The sequence below is a fragment of the Leucopleurus acutus genome, assembly GCF_964270905.1.
Source record: "Leucopleurus acutus genome assembly, chromosome: 17".
Taxonomy (NCBI): Eukaryota; Metazoa; Chordata; class Mammalia; order Artiodactyla; family Delphinidae; genus Leucopleurus; species Leucopleurus acutus.
Window position 1 is genome coordinate 12,959,005 of NC_139159.1, and position 20,205 is coordinate 12,979,209.

General features: G+C 38.3%; 1 protein-coding gene across 1 annotated transcript in view; it reads right to left on the bottom strand.

Moving 5' to 3' along the window:
• Nucleotides 1-5,761: 5,761 nt before the first annotated feature.
• CPA6 (carboxypeptidase A6) overlaps nucleotides 5,762-20,205 on the bottom strand; it is a gene marked incomplete at both ends in the record, with an annotated part of 272,132 nt that continues 257,688 nt past the window's right edge. The window contains 3 exons of the mRNA XM_082858977.1: nucleotides 5,762-5,949; nucleotides 9,157-9,241; nucleotides 13,061-13,263. Coding sequence (XP_082715103.1) covers nucleotides 5,762-5,949; nucleotides 9,157-9,241; nucleotides 13,061-13,263 — 476 coding nt within the window. The remainder of the gene's footprint in view (nucleotides 5,950-9,156; nucleotides 9,242-13,060; nucleotides 13,264-20,205) is intronic.

Below are 20,205 nucleotides of genomic sequence, written 5' to 3' on the forward strand. Positions count from 1 at the left end.
ACTGAACCTAACACCAGTCATTTGGTTGTTTCAAATTATTTCCTCCAGAGCATGTACACTGAATTGCTGGCTCATTTTCATGGAGGGGCTGGGTGTTCCTGTTACCTTTTAATTCTTGCCAACTGGAGAAGCATTTACTCTTGGGTCAGTTTAAAACTTAGAACACTGTTTCAGTGTTTTGTGGGAAGCTATCCTCTGAGGTGAACTCATAAATTATAAGGTGAATAGTACTCCAGAGTTTATACGTTATAACGTCTTGAGTTATTTGATATGCTTCTCTCCCCAAGCCTGGGCTGTTAGAACAAGCATGGATGCCCAGGGCAGAAACTCCCATAGGGCATCCACTGGGGAAAGAGGAGGTAGTCCTAAAAGTCATAACTGCAAAAACATGGTGGGGGGATTGGTGGCACATTGGAAATGAAGAACTAAGAGTCTGCTTTAGAAGAACTTCAAGTTGCCTTTATTTTCATGTGCATTGTTCAAATGTGTTAGCAGTTCTCATTGCAATTTGTTTTGTGAAATATATTAGGTATTCAGTGTAGCTGTTTTCAGGTTTATTATGCAGGATTCTGATTCATAAAAATATTCCATTAAATGCAGTCGCTCAGGTAATTACTTTGCTTAATCTACAGCATACTTTAACATTGCACAGAATTCTGATTTAATCAATTAGATTTGATCTAGTATAACTTAGTTGTAAATACATTTTATGATGCAGCAGCCCTAAATCATTATCGGGAACTAAGGTGATATACAACCCTACCTAAAATGAACAAATTTCCCATGTTAAGAAAAGTAAATCATCATTTGAATTATAATTTTAGTATTTAAAAAAGTAAACTATAAATAGTGGATCATTCTATTTCCATTAATAGTCTATTAAAAACAATCTCATTGGGAGCGTTAGAACTTAAAAAATATGTTTTATTTGCATCTATTCCCTGACAGCCTTGAGAACAAAAGATTAAACTCAAGCAAGATTCACCACTTTTTTTTTTTTTTTTAATTCTTTGGCTGCATCACCCAGTTCCCTTACCAGGGATTGAACCTGGGCCACAGCAGTGAAAGCCCGGAATCCTAACCACTAGGCCACCAGGGAACTCCCAAGGTTCACCACTTTTTGGCTCTGTAAACAGACTCATTAACAACATATTTATTTACTGTTTACTGATATTTATTCACTGTTCTGGGGTGAGTTTTGCCTCCCCCCCCAAAAGATATGTTGAAGTTCTAACTCCCCTAGTACTTCGGAATGCAACCTTATTAATGGAACTAGGGTCACTGCAGATGGAACCAGTTGAGGTCATACTGAAGTAGGGTGGGTCCCCAATCCAATATGACTGGTGGCCTTATAAGAAGACCACCATGTGACGACACAGACATATACAGGGAGAAGGCCATGTGAGAGGAAGGCCGAGTTTGAAGTTAAGTAGCTGTAAGCCAAGGAACACTGATGATTTCTGGCAACCAACCAGAAACTAAGAAGAGGCAAGGAAGAATTCTCCTTCAGGTTTCAGAGGGAGCATGGCCCTGCTGACACCTTGATTTGGGACTGCTATCCTCTTAGAACTGTGAGACAACAGATTTCTGTCATTTTAAGCCACCCAATTTGTGATGCTCTGTTTCGGCAGAACTTGGAAATGAAAACACTCACTAAAGCCAAGCTGAGAGCTACAACTCAACAGAGCCAGAATTTACAAAATTACTGTTAATAAAAGTGAGGGATGAGGGATGTATCTTGTCAAACTATTTTTAAAAATGCAGGTGCCGTTTTTAGTTTGAAGTTAACTTTTACATTCCTAAGCAAGTATAGACATAAATCTAACATATTTTGTCTCCAGCACCTCCTCATACACAGCACCTAGCAGAGTGCCTTGAACATAAATCACCCAACAGTATGTTTTGTAGCTTAAAGAGATTAAGAATGAAAATAGCCTATAAATATTAAAATACCCACTTATAGAACTTGAGCTGTAAAATATAGTGTTACTGAAATGTGAGAATAAGCACTGGAAAGAATTTACATGAGGTTCATCAAGGCAAAATTTCATCTTGAATCTCTTTGTGGATAATAAAATATATACCCATCTAGTTTGTGGATCATTCAGAGTCTATATTTTCTGTTGCCCTTGTTTTCACTTGAAAAATTACCTTTAGCACCTATGCTATGTGAAGGGCAGGGATAAATAATAAAATTTACGTTCTTGATATTAACTTGCTAACAGATCTTATTGCAGAGGGTATAGAATAGGTAGAAATTTAAAATACAATGAAAAATGAATTTTGGGGATTATCTGTAAATTCTTTTTTTCTCCCTGAATATTCAAGAGCTGACTCTGTTTGATTGCTACAGGAGTGATGATGTTTGGAAAGGCATCAATAGACAGGAGCAAAGGACCTGGACACAGACAGCTAACAGAGCAGGGGCCACACAGCACACTCCCAGTCAAGGGAAAATTTCCTCAGGGGTCCATGAAGGCCGCCAGATGACTCTAGCTGATTGTGTGCATCTTTGCCAGGTCCTTTGAGAAGCAGCCTCTTCCCATTCTTGGTGGTCTTCATAAGTCTCTGGCCCTCCTGGTCGTTTCTGGACACTTTGGCCTTCGCCTGTTCTGTGGGTAGAAATAAGTAGTATAAAACAATCCCCAAACCCAGATCATTTTTTAGCATTTACTGCCAGATGGGATGAATTGAAGTTTAAATTCCCAGGTGTAGTATCCCTTAGCAGGACTAAGCCTCAAACCTCCATGAGATCCATTCCTGCAAATACATAACTGGGACTATAAGATAAAATAGATTTGTAAAACACAGACAAAACTAATATTTCCTGGTTGTCTACTATAGGTTCTATGCTATGCATTCCACAGATAATCTTATTTAATCTTTCAAATTTAATTTTGATTTTTTAATTGAAACAATGTACATTTTATAAACATCAAAGATTGGGTGGTGAGTAGTTGGGAGTTTTTTAAAAGGAATATACTCCATGATATTTTTCATAATTAAAAAACAGTCAAATAATATGACTAGGCTTATATTAAAAGCAGCAGTCCCCTGCTCCATCCTTCCTCACTCCCGGGTCCCTCTCATTAGCCAGTAATTCTTAATCATTAAAATTAGGTCTTCCAGTACTTACTTTCTTATTTTGAAATAACATACAGATACTGCTTTTTTTTTTTTGGTTTTAGATGTTTATTGACTTATTATGGCAGATGAGGATATAACTCTATACCCCCTCCTCTCACATACATTTACTTCTTTCTATCCTTCTCATATGTACATCACAGTTTTTGGTTAAATCAGTATTTAGGGCTGACATTTTAACTATATACATATTATTTATAGGTAAGTCACATAGTAGGCTATATTTCTTCTCTTGTATAACTCATTGTTTTCACCAGACTTAACAATTGCCTTTTTTTATTTTTATTCTTTTTGGTTTGTTTGGTTTCTATGCTTTTATTACTAACTCATCCTTAAATTTTTGATATAAGTAAATTGCCTTGAGTGTGTTTAAGTGTTCTGTTTCATATTTATTTCGGAGAACTTCATCTAAAGTCTTTAGTTTTCTTCCTCCTATTTCAAGTTAGTTGTTCTCTAAACCTGGCATATGCTGTTAGTGGGACTTTTTCCTTCACCATTATCTTGAGTTTTTTTTAATGGAGAGGTAAATTATAATTTTATTTATTTTTAAACTGAGGTATCGTTAATTTAGTGTTGTGTTTCAAGCATACAGCAAAGTGATTTAGTTATATATTCTTTTTCAGATTCTGTATCTTGAGATTTTTTTTCATTCCTTTCTCCTATGTTGAATTTCCTGTTTCCTGGGGTTCTACAGCTTTCTCTTAGTTTACACCCTCATTTTGGTAGAGCATATCCTTCAGGAGTTTCCAGAGAAAGGTAAATATCTAGGACCTCAGTTTTATGAAAATGTCTATATTCTATCCTAACATTTCATTGATTGTTTTGCTGGGTATTGATTTTTAGGACAGAATTTTTCCTCAGACCTCTAAAGGCATTTCTCCATCATCTTCAAGCTTCAGTGGTGCTGTTGAGAAGTTTCACGCTACTCTGGTCCTCATTTCCTTGTGATCGTTTCTTTTTCTTTCTGGAACTTTTTAGGCTCATCTCTTTATCCTGGTGTTCATGAAGTGTTTTGGTCAGATAAATCCTCTGAGAGGATTTGCTTCTACCAAATACTTAGACGGTATAACCAACCTGGGATTAATCAGAATTAAATTCTTGGCTAGAGGTTTATCAGACCATCTAGGTAATCTGAATTTGTGCCACAAACCTGGGTGAGGGCTGACTTGTGGTTCCAAATTCTCAGTGGCAATTTCTCCCCTCTCTACTCTTGCCAAAATCTGAAATGGTCAGTTTTCCTTGTGGTCCTTTGGAGGTAGTATGGGGGGTTTATTTGCAGTTTGCCCTGACGCTGAAGGATTAGCTCTTTGGAATCCCAGAATTCTGGGAGGAGGAGAACCTTCTGTTAGACTTCCCACCTTGGACTACTTAGTGTTGGGCTTTGTTCCCATGCCTATTCTCCAGAATGCTGTGAAAATCAGTCTGCACTTAGCTGATTTGACAGATGCTCTTGGGATAACAGAGTATCTCTTACCTTTCTAGGACCTGCCTTCACTCAGTGCCTGGCCTGGGATTTCCTTATTTCGTTGTCCGATGTTTTAAAGATGACTTTAAAAAGTTATGTTTTGTCCTGAAATTTTAGTTATTTCTAGCAGTCCAGTTACTCATCCTGTCATATTCCTGGAAATGGGAGTCTATATCACCTTTTTAAACCTCAGTTTCTTCATCTGAAAAACGGGGATGGTAATAGTATCCACCTCATAGTATTTCAGGAATTGGTGAGATTGTTAATAAGTATAAAGTTCTTAACACTGTGTGGCTCTTCCTCTTTTTTTTTTTTTTAAGTGGCGTTCTCAAAGTATAAATAGAAGTGCTCTTCCATGCTACATATTTATAGGTGTTTGGTGCACTAATGCCAGGGGATGATGTGAATAATCTGAGGTCTTATTAAGTTGTATATTTATTATATTAAGAAATATAGTTCTTTCCATTCCAAAAATCTTCATTTTACATGGAAACCAAGCGAGTAAACACCATTAGTAGCCTAGATCTTTTTATAAAACTAAAAAATATTTTTATTTTATTTATTTTTGGCTGTGTTGGGTCTTTGTTGCTGCTAGGTGTGGCAGCGGGGGCTACTCTTTGTTGCGGTGCGCGGGCTTCTCATTGCGGTGGCTTCGCGGGCTCTAGAGCGCAGGCTCAGTAGTTGTGGCGCACGGGCTTAGTTGCTCTGCGGCATCTTCCCTGACCAGGGCTCAAACCCGTGTCCCCTGCATTGGCAGGCGGATTCTTAACCACTGCACCACCAAGGAAGCCCCAGTAGCCTAGATCTTAATTGAGAACATGAGATTTATTGAAGTGGAATCCTCAATTTGTACATTTCTTGAGGCCAAAGAACTAGAAAATCTCCCCTCCCTGCTTAATCAAATAAGACTCTAAAGGGGCAGAAAATGGATGCCTTCTCTTACAACAAACTAGGTTATACTCTCATTTTTTTTTCCACCATTTTTTTTTTTGCCACAGAGAGTTGAATTGCATGAGAAGGTCCTTTTCAAGTCCCCAGATAAGTTCCCTCTCAGTAATCGCCCTTCTCTTTAAAAACAATTTGCACCCACTGCCAAGCAGCTCTTGTGCAGAACCAGCTCTCTCTGGAGGTTGACTTGCCTCTTGGGGCATCTCAGGGACACTTCCTTAGTAGATGCATTGTGATATTCTTCACAGCCAGCATGGTTTCTGTACAGGTGGGTTTGATGAGCATCTCTGGGAGTAAAAAGCCAAAATGCCCAGTGTCACGTAGTTCAAAAGCAAATGTGTAGGGTATTCCATTTTTGTAGGCCCAATCCATTGAGCTACCAGAGCTCACATCTAAAAGTTAAAAAAAAAAAAAAGTCAGCTTCACTAAAGAGTCTGAATAATTTTCAAAATGTATATATAGTACTTGCTTACTAAGCCATACTAAATCCTTCCAATGAAATACCCTTTCAACACGAGCAGTTTAAGCTGAGTTCCTGAGCTTCAAGCTCATGGAACTTACACATCATACCTGCTATCATCATAAACCATCCCAGCCACCTTCAGTCTGGTTCTTGCCTCTGCCAGTTATGGAAACTTTGTTCTTTGAGGAGCTAGTCTAAGTAGTAATGCTTTTCTAGTATGATGACCTCAATTTCTTAGCTGCAACTCCAATATCATTTCTCTCCACCTTCACTTTATTCACCAATCAACATAATCACACTGTGGACTTTTTTTCTTCTCACTCAGTTCTTCTTCTTTTCTAAGGTCTAGAATATTGAAATTCTGATCCCAGAAAACCTCTTTTCTTCTTCTCGCCCTATTTTTTCACTCCTGATGAACTTGTTCTTTGCCTTTACTTATTACAGTTTCCAGACTTCCCCTGGGCTTCTTATAATTTCATTGAACTCTCTAGCTGGGCATGGTTAATTACTCCACTGAATTTCTCACCAGACCCTTTGTCTAGTCCTTTTCAGCTTTTGTTTTGCTAATTCTCAATCCCTAGTCCAGTTTCTCTGTCTTCTCCCTCACAAGGTAGGTGGAGAAAGTGTTTGTTGGAGATTCGTGCTAATCTCTGTGGTGCTTCTCCATTACCAGTGGTGCTCTGGGCTCCTTTTCTAGACCTTCGCTTACGTGAACCTTTCTCATTCTCTTCTGGTCCTGCCCCTCACTTTACCACTGTCTCCATACTCATCGTGGGTAGTTAGCCCATCACCTCCTCTGCTTACATCGCAATCCGGACTTTTCTCCTTCGAGCTCAGGAAGAAATGCTGCTCGTCTTTTACACTTGGTGTGGTTTGATCCCATTTTTTGTTGTCTTCTCTAGGACCCTGTTTCCTTAGTAAACCTCCCCCCAACCCCATCTTGCATCTTGCATTTTGGACACCAAAATGTCCAAGCACTGCTTTCCTGTAGCACTTCCTTCTCATGATCCTGTTACATACCATCTTCTTTTTCTTCTTCCTTTTGGTTTAGAACTCAAAAGAGAACCTATGTATGTTGCTTCTGTATCCTCAACCACTTTCGGTCTGGTTCTTGCCTCTACCAGGCTGTGAAAACTTTGTTCTTGAAGGTCACCAATGACAGCAGGCCTAATCTCCTTTTTTTGTTTTTCTTTCCCCTCAGACCTCATGGTCAACCTCTCAGCAGCATTTAACTTAGCTGACAATCCATTCTGGTAACTCTCGCCTTCTGGCTCCTATGACCTTACATGCTCCAGCTTTTCAGCACAGAGTTGAAAGTGCAGGTGCTTTAGGGCTTCGGCTATATCTGATCCCAGCACCTGCCGTGACTCTCTGTGCCTCAGTCTCCCCTTTGAAAAAGGGATCATAATACTTACTGCATAGGGTTGTTGCAAAAATTGAATAATGTGCTCAGGATATATTAGATGTTATTGTTGGGCATCTTTTCACCCCAAAGTGCCTAGTATGCAGTTTTTAGCCTAACATGCTTTTAATAATTAATTAATAAATGAATGGATTTTCATAGAAGACTCTTTCTATACTTTTCTCCCTGAAATATATATTATCCAGCCTGACATAAAACCATTTTATTATTTAAAAAATTTCCCACTCAAATGATACCACTTTTTAATGCTATTCTTGCCAGTTAGAGATAGAATTATGTGACGATGGCAATTAAATGACTCTGCTGTTTCCCAGCACCCCCCGCTTCAGTTGGAGACAGAAGGTAGGCTGTGGTTTCATTGTCCCTCTGAGTTAGATTCACTGGAACTGCAAATAGTAGTCATAGTAGCCAAAGTCAAAGACAATATTTGCCAACACTTACATCATAGTGATATGACAGCCTCATTTCTATGGTAACAGGTTGTTCTTGGTAAATATAATACTATGACTGTGCCTTGATACCAAGCTGAAAAGGTGAGCTGAGTGTAAGATTTTAGAAACTTAATGTTTTTAATATATATTCTTTTGGCATTAACTGGTAATGTGATTTTTTAAAATACTACATTTCCCCTTTCAAGGTGGCTCTATTAAAAAACAGTTGTAAAAAGGTCAGCATTAGACCAATGATCATGAACTTAAGAAAAAACCTCTGATACTTAAGACATTACCATCACTAGGATAAGCTTATATGATAAACAGTGTTAATTAACAAACCAAGCATTTCTGCTGAAGGCTGAAGAAAGTGAGTGGTTAGGAATATAATGATGGGTAAATTAAAGAAATCAAGGAGAAATTTGCTACCTCACTAAAAAGTATAATCAGATGTCACTATGTATACATACATATGTAATGTGTGTATATACCTTCACATGCATGTGTAGAGATTCACAGAGTACTAACCACCATACGATCACGGCAAGCTCCTGGAACGCCGCTAGACATTCGGAAATATATGATTTCTCACTAGATTTTTCAAGTCATATAGTCAATGAATTTTAGAGTTTGAAAGGCCATGAGAAATGATCTAGTCCAATTCCTCATTTAACAGTTATGGAAACTGAAGCCCAGGACTAATATCTTTGTCAGGATTACATCTAACTAGTGGCAGAATTAAGACTAGACTCCATTTCTCCTGGTTCTTTGTCCAAGTTCTTTCCATATACCTGGTTGCTCTTTATTTCATATGAAATAAGAAATAATTACCTTTCAAGGGGAAATTCAGTTGAAGGTGTTATGTAAGAAACAGAATTTCATAACAAGAATGGTAGAAGGAAGGGATAAAAGGGAAGCTCCTTCAAGGGCTCAAACATTACATTATCTTCTCAAGGCCCATTTCTACCTTTGCAGCAGTTACAACTGCTTAAGGAGCCCGTTTTGGTACTTTGCACTGTCATAAGATCTCCATTCAACCTTGTAGTCTTTACTACATGCTTAGAATATTCTCTGCTTAGGATTTTTTCAATTGGTACAGTGATTTCTGTCAAGCAGGGTAAAACTGATCAGACATAAACTCCCTCCATCTTCCTTGGCTAATTTGGTAGTCAAAAATTTCACTTTAGGGGGGAACACATTTTCTGGGTTTTTTTGAGGGAGGTCATTACACAGGATATTGGTTCGAGAGATGATTCCAACACAGCGTCCATAGGAAACTTACACAGTGTGCTGGAAGCAGGCCCGTATCGATACTGTATGCCGTACACCGACTGAAGTGCCTTCACAGCTTTATAAGCTGCAGATTCCTGTGAGGTTAAATGGAGAAATTTTATCACTTATATCATTGCATTGAAACCTTTAGAAACACTGACACATTGAGCATTATCGGTCATCAATTTGGAGAACACTAGGCACATTGGTGGATAGCTATATTTAATAATAATATTGCTACTCTTTGTCACACGCTGCATTTTGCAATATATTTTAGAACACATTATTTCCCTTGATTAATTCTCACAATGAGCCAGTGATCAGTAATATTTCCATATACAGATGAGAAAAGGAAGGCCCAGCGAGGTTCAGTGGTCAGGCTGGGGTTACACAGCAAGGAATGGCTATGTTGGGATAAATACATCTTCTGAGGCTGATTTAGTGTTCTGTTCTCTTCACTTTAGTTCAGAGACACCCATTTCTATAAATTACAAAATGCTTGACACGGCAGGGCCCAAGTCAGTTTTGCTCATAGCTACACATATAGTATTTAGCAACGTGCCTGTATATAACAGTCACTTAATCACTGTTTCTTGCATGAATGTTGAATAAGCAGAGATCTGCAACAGTATCACGTTAATCTCATTGATCTTTGAGTGCATATATCTTTAAGTGGCGGCCCGGTTCAAGGTATTTAAAACCCATTTGGATCAGTTCAGAAACGCTTTAATTCAGTAAGAATGACTCCTCTTGATCTGTGTGTTTATCCCTTGTGGGAATGGAAACACTTTGAGACTGCTTCGTGACTTCTAAGATTACACAGGCTTGTGGCAGAGCTCAGCCAGGTGCGGCTAAGATGTAGAAATTCTGAGGTGGAACTTCCTAGCAATGCCAAAAAGCAGGAAAAATAAACACCTTCAAAATACTAAAAGGTGAATATTCTAAGATGAACGAGAATGATACGGACTACCCTTGAAAACATTTCCAAATGGTATAAAAGCACTAGTTTCAGCAAGGAGTTAGAGAAGTATTGTATGACCAGTGAGAGGAAAAGAAGTGTGTTGAAACCAGTATACAACTCTCCCATTTCCAGGTGCCTGTGAATAATTTAATCCATCAGTTGAAGCACTCCGGGCAACGTGGTACTGTGTGCGGGACCTGGCTTCAGCCTGCTGTCCTCACTCACCTCAGGGAAGCAGAAAGCCACATTTGCAGCAAATGCCACACTGAGTGGCTATTCAGGAACCAGGCTCTAGAACCTGGCAGACATTCATTAATTGATCTCACTGATGACGACATTCTCCTTGCAGGAGCCGACAAGAAAGGAATGTAAACACCGTAATGAGGTCTCTTAATGGAGAATGTGCTAAGCTTTTTAACATCTTCTCCAGTGGCCTCAGTGATATTCCATGGCAAGGGCAGAAATTTCTACATTTAGAAGATTACTGCATTCTGCTGGTGAGGAGACCTTTGTTCCTCATTATTTCAGATGACTAAACCCAAGAAAAATAATCTACTGAGGAAAAAGAAAGATAACCACTCTGCCTATTTTCGCAAAATGTATGCATAGTTTTAGCCTTTTGGGCTCACTGGACTTCTGCCACTGACGTGCAGGTGCACATTGATAAGAGGTTGAGACATGATCCTTCCTCGAAGAGTAGAAGCTTCATAAATTTTTCTAAGAATATTTTCCAGGATGGTACCTATTTAAAAGAGTTTAAGTGATTCTTCCTTTTGTCCATTCCTTCTTTTTTCCATTCATCCAGAAGGACCCAGGTCTCCCTTATTGGACCTCAGCTAAGTAAGGAGTATATGTTTTATTTAAATATTTTTATATTTAAAGCAACTTAGTGACCGAAATATCTTAGCAGAAACACAGACTCCTACATATTGATGGAATGTTTTTGAACAAGTTGAACAGAACTTAATGGCTGCTGGTTAACATTCAGAGACATCTATTATCTGAGAACTGTAATTTTAGTTTTAGCCATTTAGCTTATCTGCAACCCGCTAACAGGATTTCTCAATGGGGTCACCACTGACAGTTTGGACTAAATCATTCTTTGCTGTGGAAGGCTGTCCTGTGCAATGTAGGATGTTTCACAGCATCCTTGGCCTCTACCCACTAGATGCCAATAACATCCCCCACCCCTGTTGTGGCCATCAAAAAATGTCTCCAACACTGTCAGTGTCCCTTGGGAGGGAAATTCATCATTGGTTGTGAACCACTGATCCACTCTTTATACCACATCCTCCAATCCAAGACACAAGGAAAATAACTCCTGATGGGAAGATAAGTTCAAAATATGGAGAATATTCTCATGTGGTAGTTCTTGTTTTGTTTTGTTTTTGCGGTATGCGGGCCTCCCACTGCTGTGGAGCACAGGCTCCGGACGCGCAGGCTCAGCAGCCATGGCTCACGGGCCCAGCCGCTCAGCGGCATGTGGGATCCTCCCGGACCGGGGCACGAACCCGCGTCCCCTGCATCGGCAGGCGGACTCTCAACCACTGCACCACCAGGGAAATCCTCATGTGGTAGTTTTAATATATTACATATTCTATAAAATCTGTTGTGAGGATACAAACAGACGCTGTGTCCAATTTAGAAAAGGCTGAACATTCGCGTATAGAAACATTTTGGTACAAGGTGGTTAGGTTGCCAGGTCAATAACACCCAAGAATGAGAAGCCTATTTGACCCACCGAGGAGCTGAAGAATAGCACTATCAAATATCACTCCCACCTTTACAGTATTTCTCAAGAGAGAGAATTTGCTCAGAATTCTTGCATGAAATGCTAAGAACAGAGTTCCTCTTTTGGACAGAACGCAAGCCTTCCCCCAGGCCACCTTCCGACCTCACGTTCCAAATTCTTCCCAGGTCCTGGCCATCGAGATCAGGAATTCCTGCAACCCCAAGCAACTGGTGCAGGATTTGGAGTCTGAGGTATAGGGAGGGAGAGGATGCTTCTTTTTTATAAAAGCTTTTAAATTCAAGCCTAAAATACATACAGAAGAGTATACAGATTTTAAGTTTATAGTTCAATGAATGATCACAAGTTGCATGCAGTCATCCAGAACCAGCATCCAGCCAAGGAATAGAAAATCAACAGCAGCCCCAGAGCCCGCCTGTGCGCCGTCCCAATCACCCCTCCCTCCCTCTTCCTTGCTTCTAACACTATGTATTAGTTTGGCCTGGTCTTGAACTTCATAGGCTTTCAGATGATATAGGCTCTGAAGCAGACTCACTTTACTGAGGAGTTAGTCCCTATCGTGGATAGCTTGTTGGGTTTCTGAGATGAGGTGAGGAAGGAACTCTGCTCTTTCACTTTCAGGTAATCTCATGCCTGAAAGGCTGTTCATTCTTAGCACTACTTTGTCAGATGCATGCCCAGAGACTTAGTAGCATTAAGCAAATAGCGTTTATAAATTAAAACTCGCTTTTAATTAATGAGTCAGACCATAATTTACGAACAGTTGTTTACTCAATAAAGTTAATTACGGCCCTGCATATGTGACCGAAGCTGTAATCTAATCACCTCCATCCTGACATTTTCCAAATAACCTGTGGTAAGAATGTAAATACGTTTGAAATGATTGCATTGGAGAAGCAGCGTGCACAGTGGTTAAAAGCAACAATGCTGGAGCTAGATGTGGGGTGACTCCTGGCTATGACACTTAGGAGCTCTGTGTTCTTAGTATAATGACTTAACATCTTTAAGTTTCAGTTTCCTCATCTGTAAAATGTGGATAATAGTTGTTATGGGATAGATTATGAAAAATAAGTGAGATTATGTATATAGGAAATGCTAATTAGAACAAACACAATGTGTTTGCTATTATCATTACCACATAGAGCCATCTTAGCATTAGAAAAGGATGAAGCCTGACGCACACATCCAGCTTCAAGTACTTACCACACAGCTAAAATTGGGGATTGTTGCGTATTTGTAAGAATAGGGATACAGCAACATCTGAGCATATGCGTGAAAAGAGAGGTAAGCCCTTATGTGCTTCTTGTGTTTTCGGAGGAAGTTCGCTACAGCTTTCACTTCCGGCTCAGATTCTGGGAAAGGTCCACAGTACGTATCATCACAAGGGTGCATGGAAGCTCCTTCATCTGCAAATTAGAAAAGAAAATGGGGTGAAGCGGTGGGCAGGCAAGAAACACAAATCGGCACTGTTAAACTGATTTTTCTTTTATTTCTGTAAACACACGGTATTATTAAGCAGTTCCTCTAACTTCTCATTTAAAGAAATCAATACTGAAAAATCCAACACAGTTCAGGCCTCCATGCATAATGGGAGGGCAGCCTGAATAGGAACTAGGTGCTGCTTGTTTAAGCCTGCATAAACCACTCTAAAGGGAGGGCTCTATCAGTTGGAGAACTAATTCTACGTGATCCCCCCAGAGCAGGAAAGGCCTCCTGTTTATACACTCCATGACACTTGCACTTTCCCACCATAACACTCAACACACTTGTAATTAGTGTCAAAATTTACTCATTTAACATGCAACCAATATTTACACTAATCTGGGTGCCTGGGATACAGTGGAAGACAACATAGGAAGAAATCCTTGCTCTAACAGAGCCTACATTCAATCTGGATTCTTTGTTAGATTCTAATGCTCTGAGAAGTCAGGGGCTGTGTTTTTCCTGCTGGGCACCTGACAACTAGAACAAGTATGGCAAGTGTTCAACAAATATTTGTTGAATAAATGAATGTCAGATCCGAAGAAAAGGCTAGACCTCTGTACAGATGTCTGGTAAGATACAAATACTGATATATCAAGAACAGGGAGGCAAGACTGAAACAATTCCACCGAACATGCCATACCAATTTCTATTATATTTTTAGATCAGCTATATACAAACTGGCTTTGTGAGACACGAGGCCTCTCCAGTTATCTTAGGGGTCAGTTCCGTTAAGTCCTCAAAACTAAATTTTAATACTTTTCAAATTAAAAATGTATACAGGTCTATGAAGGGGAGGAAGGAAAATAAGATTCACTATAACAATCACAGTATTAAGTTCCAAGAAATTTTGGAAATAATGACATTTTTCAGTTACTTGCCATTCTGAGTCCTTACGATCTCTCCCATACCCCTGGAACACTGTAACTCTTTCCATAAACACATGGAAAATGTTTGGTGAGTCTGTGACATAGTCTAATACTTCTGAAAATGAAAAGACAACTAAGATCAGGCTAATTCTTGAGTATATTAAATCTCATTTATGCCATAGGAGAGTGTAGATGGGGGAACTTGCAGCAATTGTGGTTTTCCTCCTTTGAGTCTAATTCTGGAGATGCCTCAGAAGCAAGTGGGATATGGATAGAACTCAGAACTTCATATAAAAACTGTAGCTGATACTCCTGAAGGAATAGGAAAAAGAGACATTTGAGGAACATTGATGTAAAGCACTGGAAAGGAGAGATCACAGATAGAGCAGCTAATTCCAGCGGGAGCAGAAGTAATGAGCCAGAGAAACAGAACTCACAATAATCCTAATAAATATTCTCAAGGGCATATAGGAGGGCACTGGAAACATTAAACAGGGACAAGAGGTTATAAAAAAGAACCAATGAGATACAATGGAAATAAAAAACTTAATTCATGGGTTGAGTGAATACAGTGGATGAGTGAATTAATGAGATGGAGTGGGTTTTGAAATGTTTCCAGAAGGCATTAGAAGAGACAAAGAATTGGAAAAAAGAGAAAAAAAAATTAAAGGGTATGAAAAATAGAATAATTGTCAACATCTGATTAATAAGGGTTCTAAAAGAGAAATTAAATATTTGAAGAACTGCTAACTGACATTGTGTCACGATTAAAGAAAGATTGAATGGGTACCAACACGAGAGAAAAGGGAAAATAGCAACACTTTGACACAGTAAAGTGAAATTTAGGAAAGAACCAATTCCAGAGAGAAAGAAGCAGGCCATCTATAAAGGAATGAGAATTAGATTCACATCTGACGTTTTAAATAGCAACACTAGAGTAATATTTCCAAAGTACTTTTGAAAAAAGGAAATGAGTCTAGACTTTTATACCTAGCTGAACTCTTATGGAAATGTGAGAGTGAAAGATGTCATAGTTATTGTGGCATATTTTCATTGGTTATTTTTTCAATTTTTTTTCACTTAGAGGTTTAAATTTCACATCATACAATATGTAAAGGTTTTAAAAGGATTTTATTTTTAATTCTCATAAGTTTTGCCAAATTGTTTACTAAGTTTGTTACTGTTTACACTCCCCCAAGTAATGTAGAAGAGTACCATTTCTCCTCAATACCTGCCAACAATACCCTGAAAGTGTATCACCTTTTGATTTTTGCCAGTTTGCTGGCAAAATTTAATTTGTCTTCCTACTACAAGTATGTTTGAGCATTGATTCGTAGGTTCACTGGATTGGACTCCTCTCTGAATTGCTTAATCATGTCCTTAGCTCATGTTATTCTCTCTTGGGCTGTTTATCTTTTTTCTTACCCATGTATAAAAGAGCTTTGTATAGATGTTTGTCATCTGCATTGCATTTTATTCTCATATTTATAATGCCTTTGGGTTTCCTCTCTTGGTGAAGAAAGTTTCCCCTATTCTAAAGGATTATAGGTTATTTATAGGTTTTCTTCTAAGAATGTTATCATTTTATTTTGTTCTTTTTCATCTAAGTCTTTAATCCTTCTGGATTTTTTTTTTTTGGATTTATTTTTGTACCTATGTAACCTAGTTATACCTTCAGTTTTTCTATAGTGATAGCCAATTCTATCAGCATCATTTATTAAATATTCTATCATTTTCCCACTGAATTGAAACACCACCTTGGTCATATATTAGAGTCAACTGCATTTGTAGATCTATTCCTGGATTCTCTGTTCTGCTGGTCTATTTGTCTATTTCCATACTGTCACCCTATCAATCTACAGCAGCATTAAGGTATGCTCGATATCAGACAAGTTCCCCTTACTAGTATTCTTCTTCCAGTTTTATTGGTTTTTAGGGTCTATTTACTTTTCCGTATAAAGTTTATGATCATTTTATCAATTCCCCAAAACAGAAAACAAATGAAAAACCCTGTTGAGATTCTAATTGGAATTGCATTAAACTTAATACTGATTTGGGGAGGATATTATTATACTGTGTCACCCAATCCAAGGACATGTTACACCATTCCATTTGCTCAGATGGTGTTTTATGTTCTTCATTAATATTTTATCATTTTTTCTTTAGTATGCCTTCTTTATTGTTGGTATTATTATTTTTTTAAACATCTTTATTGGAGTATAATTGCTTTACAAGGGTGTGTTAGTTTCTGCTGTATAACAAAGTGAATCAGCTATAAATATACATATATCCCCATATCCCCTCCCTCTTGCATCTCCCTCACACCCTCCCTATCCCACCCCTCTAGGTGGTCACAAAGCACCGAGCTGATCTCCCTGTGCTATGTGGCTGCTTCCCACTAGCTATTTTACATTTGGTAGTGTATATATGTCCATGCCACTCTCTTACTTCATCCCAGCTTACCTTTCCCACTCCCCCTGTCCTCAAGTCCATTCTCTACGTCTGCATCTTTATTCCTGTCCTGTCCCTAGGTTCTTCAGAACCTTTTTTTTTTTTTAGATTCCATATATGTGTGTTAACATACAGTATTTGTTTTTCTCTTTCTGAATTACTTCACTCTGTACGACAGATTCTAGGTCCATCCACCTCACTGCAAATAACTCAATTTCATTTCTTTTTATGGTTGAGTAATATTCCATTGTATATATGTGCCACATCTTCTTTATCCATTCATCTATCGATGGACACTTAGGTTGCTTCCGTGTCCTGGCTATTGTAAATAGAGCTGCAATGAACATTGTGGTACATGACTCTTTTTGAATTATGGTTTTCTCAGGGTATATGCCCAGTAGTGAGATTGCTGGGTCATATGGTAGTGCTATTTTTAGTTTTTTAAGGACCCTCCATACTGTTCCCCATAGTGGCTGTATCAATTTACATTCCCACCAACAGTGCAAGAGGGTTCTCTTTTCCACACACCCTCTCCAGCATTTATTGCTCGTAGATTTTTTTCATGATGGCAATTCTGAGCGGTGTGAGGTGATGCCTCATTGTAGTTTTGATTTGCATTTCTCTGATGATTAGTGATGTTGAGTATCCTTTCATGTGTTTGTTGGCAATCTGTATATATTATTGGAGAAATATGTATTTAGGTCTTCTGCCCATTTTTAGATTGGGTTGTTTGTTTTTTTGATATTGAGCTGCATGAGCTGCTTGTATATTTTGGAGATTAATCTTTTGTCAGTTGCTTCATTTGCAAATATTTTCTCCCATTCTGAGGGTTGCCTTTTCATCTTGTTTATGGTTTCCTTTGCTGTGAAAAAGCTTTTAAGTTTCACTAGGTCCCATTTGTTTACTTTTGTTTTTATTTCCATTTCTCTAGGAGGTGGGTCAAAAAGGATCTTGCTATGATTTATTCAGCCTATATTTTCCTCTAAGCCTATATTTTCAGGGTGTTCAGCCTATATTTTCCTCTAAGAGTTTTATAGTATCTGGCCTTACATTTAGGTCTTTAATCCATTTTGAGTTTATTTTTGTGTATGGTGTTAGGGAGTGTTCTAATTTCATTGTTTTACATGTAGCTGTCCAGTTTTCCCAGCACCACTCATTGAAGAGGCTCTTTTCTCCACTGTATACTCTTGCCTCCTTTATCAAAAATAAGGTGACCACATGTGCGTGGGTTTATCTCTGGGTTTTCTATCCTGTTCCATTGATCTATATTTCTGTTTTTGTGCCAGTACCAAACTGTTTTGATTATAGTAGCTTTGTAGTATAGTCTGAAATCTGGAAGCCTGATTCCTTCAGTTCCATTTTTCTATCTCAAGATTGCTTTGGCTATTCAGGGTCTTTTGTGTTTCCATATAAATTGTGAAATTTTTTGTTCTAGTTCTGTGAAAGATGCCGTTGGTAGTTTGATAGGGATTGCATTGAATCTGTAGATTGCTTTGGGTAGTATAGTCATTTTCACAATGTTGATTCTTCCAATTCAAGAACATGGTATATCTCTCTGTCCGTTTGTATCATCTTTAATTTCTTTCATCAATGTCTTTTAGTTTTCTGCATACAGGTCTTTTGCCTCCTTAGGTAGGTTTATTCCTAGGTATTTTATTCTTTTTTTGCAGTGGTAAATCGGAGTGTTTCCTTAATTTCTCTTTCAGATTATTCATCATTAGTGTATAGGAATGCAAGAGATTTCTGTGCACTAATTTTGTATCCTGCTACTTCACCAAATTCATTGAATAACTCTAGTAGTTTTCTGGTAGTTTCTTTAGGATTCTCTATGTATAGTATCATGTCCTCTGCAAACAGTGACAGCTTTACTTCTTCTTTTCTGATTTGTATTTCTTTTTCTTCTCTGATTGCTATGGCTAAAACTTCCAAAACTATGTTGAACAATAGTGATGAGAGTGGACAACCTTGTCTTGTTCCTGATGTTAGTGGAAATGTTTTCAGTTTTTCACCATTGAGTACAATGTTGGCTGTGGGTTTCTCATATATGGCCTTTATTATGTTGAGGTAAGTTTCCTCTATGCCTACTTTATGGAGGGTTTTTATCATAAATGGGTGTCGAATTTTGCCAAAAGCTTTTTCGGCATCTATTGAAATGATCATACGGTTTTTCTCATTCAGTTTGTTAATATGGTTTATCACGTTGATTGATTTGTGTATATTGAGGAATTCTTGCATTCCTGGGATAAACCCACTTGATCATGGTGTATGATCGTTTTTTTTTTTTGTGGTATGTGGGCCTCTCACTGTTGTGGCCTCTTCTGTCACGGAGCACAGGCTCTGGATGCGCAGGCTCAGCGGCCATGGCTCACGGGCCCAGTCGCTCTGCAGCATGTGGGATCTTCCCGGACCGGGGCATGAACCCGTGTCCCCTGCATCAGCAGGTGGACTCTCAACCACTGTGCCACCAGGGAAGACCTGTATGATCCTTTTAATGTGCTATTGGAGTCTGTTTGCTACTATTTTGTTGAGGATTTTTGCATCTATGTTCATCAGTGATATTGGCCTGTAGTTTTCCTTTTTGTGACATCTTTAGTTTTGGTATCAGGGTGATGGTGACCTCATAGAATGAATTTGGGAGTGTTCCTCCCTCTGCTATATTTTGGAAGAGTTTGAGAAGGATAGGTGTTAGCTCTTCTCCAAATGTTTCATAGAATTCGCCTCTGAAGCCATCTGGTCCTGGGCTTTTGTTTGTTGGAAGATTTTTAATCACAGTCTCAGTTTCACTGCTTGTGATTGATCTGTTTATATTTTCTATTTCTTCCTGGTTCAGTCTCAGAAGGTTGTGCTTTTCTAAGAATTTGTCCTTTTCTTCCAGGTTGTCCATTTTATTGGCATATGGTTGCTTGTAGTAATCTCTTATGATCTTTTGTATTTCTACAGGGTCAGTTGTTGCTTCTCCTTTTTCACTTCTAATTCTGTTGACTTGAGTCTTCTCCCTTTTTATTCTTGATGAGTCTGACTAATGGTTCATCAATTTTGTTTATCTTCTCAAATAACCAACTTTTAGTTTTATTGAACTTTGCTGTTGTTTCCTTCATTTCTTTTTCATTTATTTCTGATCTGATCTTTATGATTTCTTTCCTTCTGCTAACTTTGGGGGGTTTTTGTTCTTCTTTCTCTAATTGCTTTAAGTGTAAGTTTAGGTTGTTTATTTGAGATGTTTGTTGTTTCTTGAGGTAGGATTGTATTGCTATAAACTTCCCTCTTAGAACTGCTTTTGCTGCATCCCATAGGTTTTGGGTCATTGTGTTTTCATTGTCATTTGTTTCTAGGCATTTTTTGATTTCCTCTTTGATTTTTTCAGTGATCTCTTGGTTATTTAGTAGTGTATTGTTTAGCCTCCATGTGTTTGTATTTTTTACAGATTTTTTTCCTGTAGTTGGTATCTAGTCTGATAGCATTGTGGTCTAAAAAGATACTTGATATGATTTCAATTTTCTTAAATTTACCAAGGCTTGATTTGTGACCCAAGATATGATCTATCCT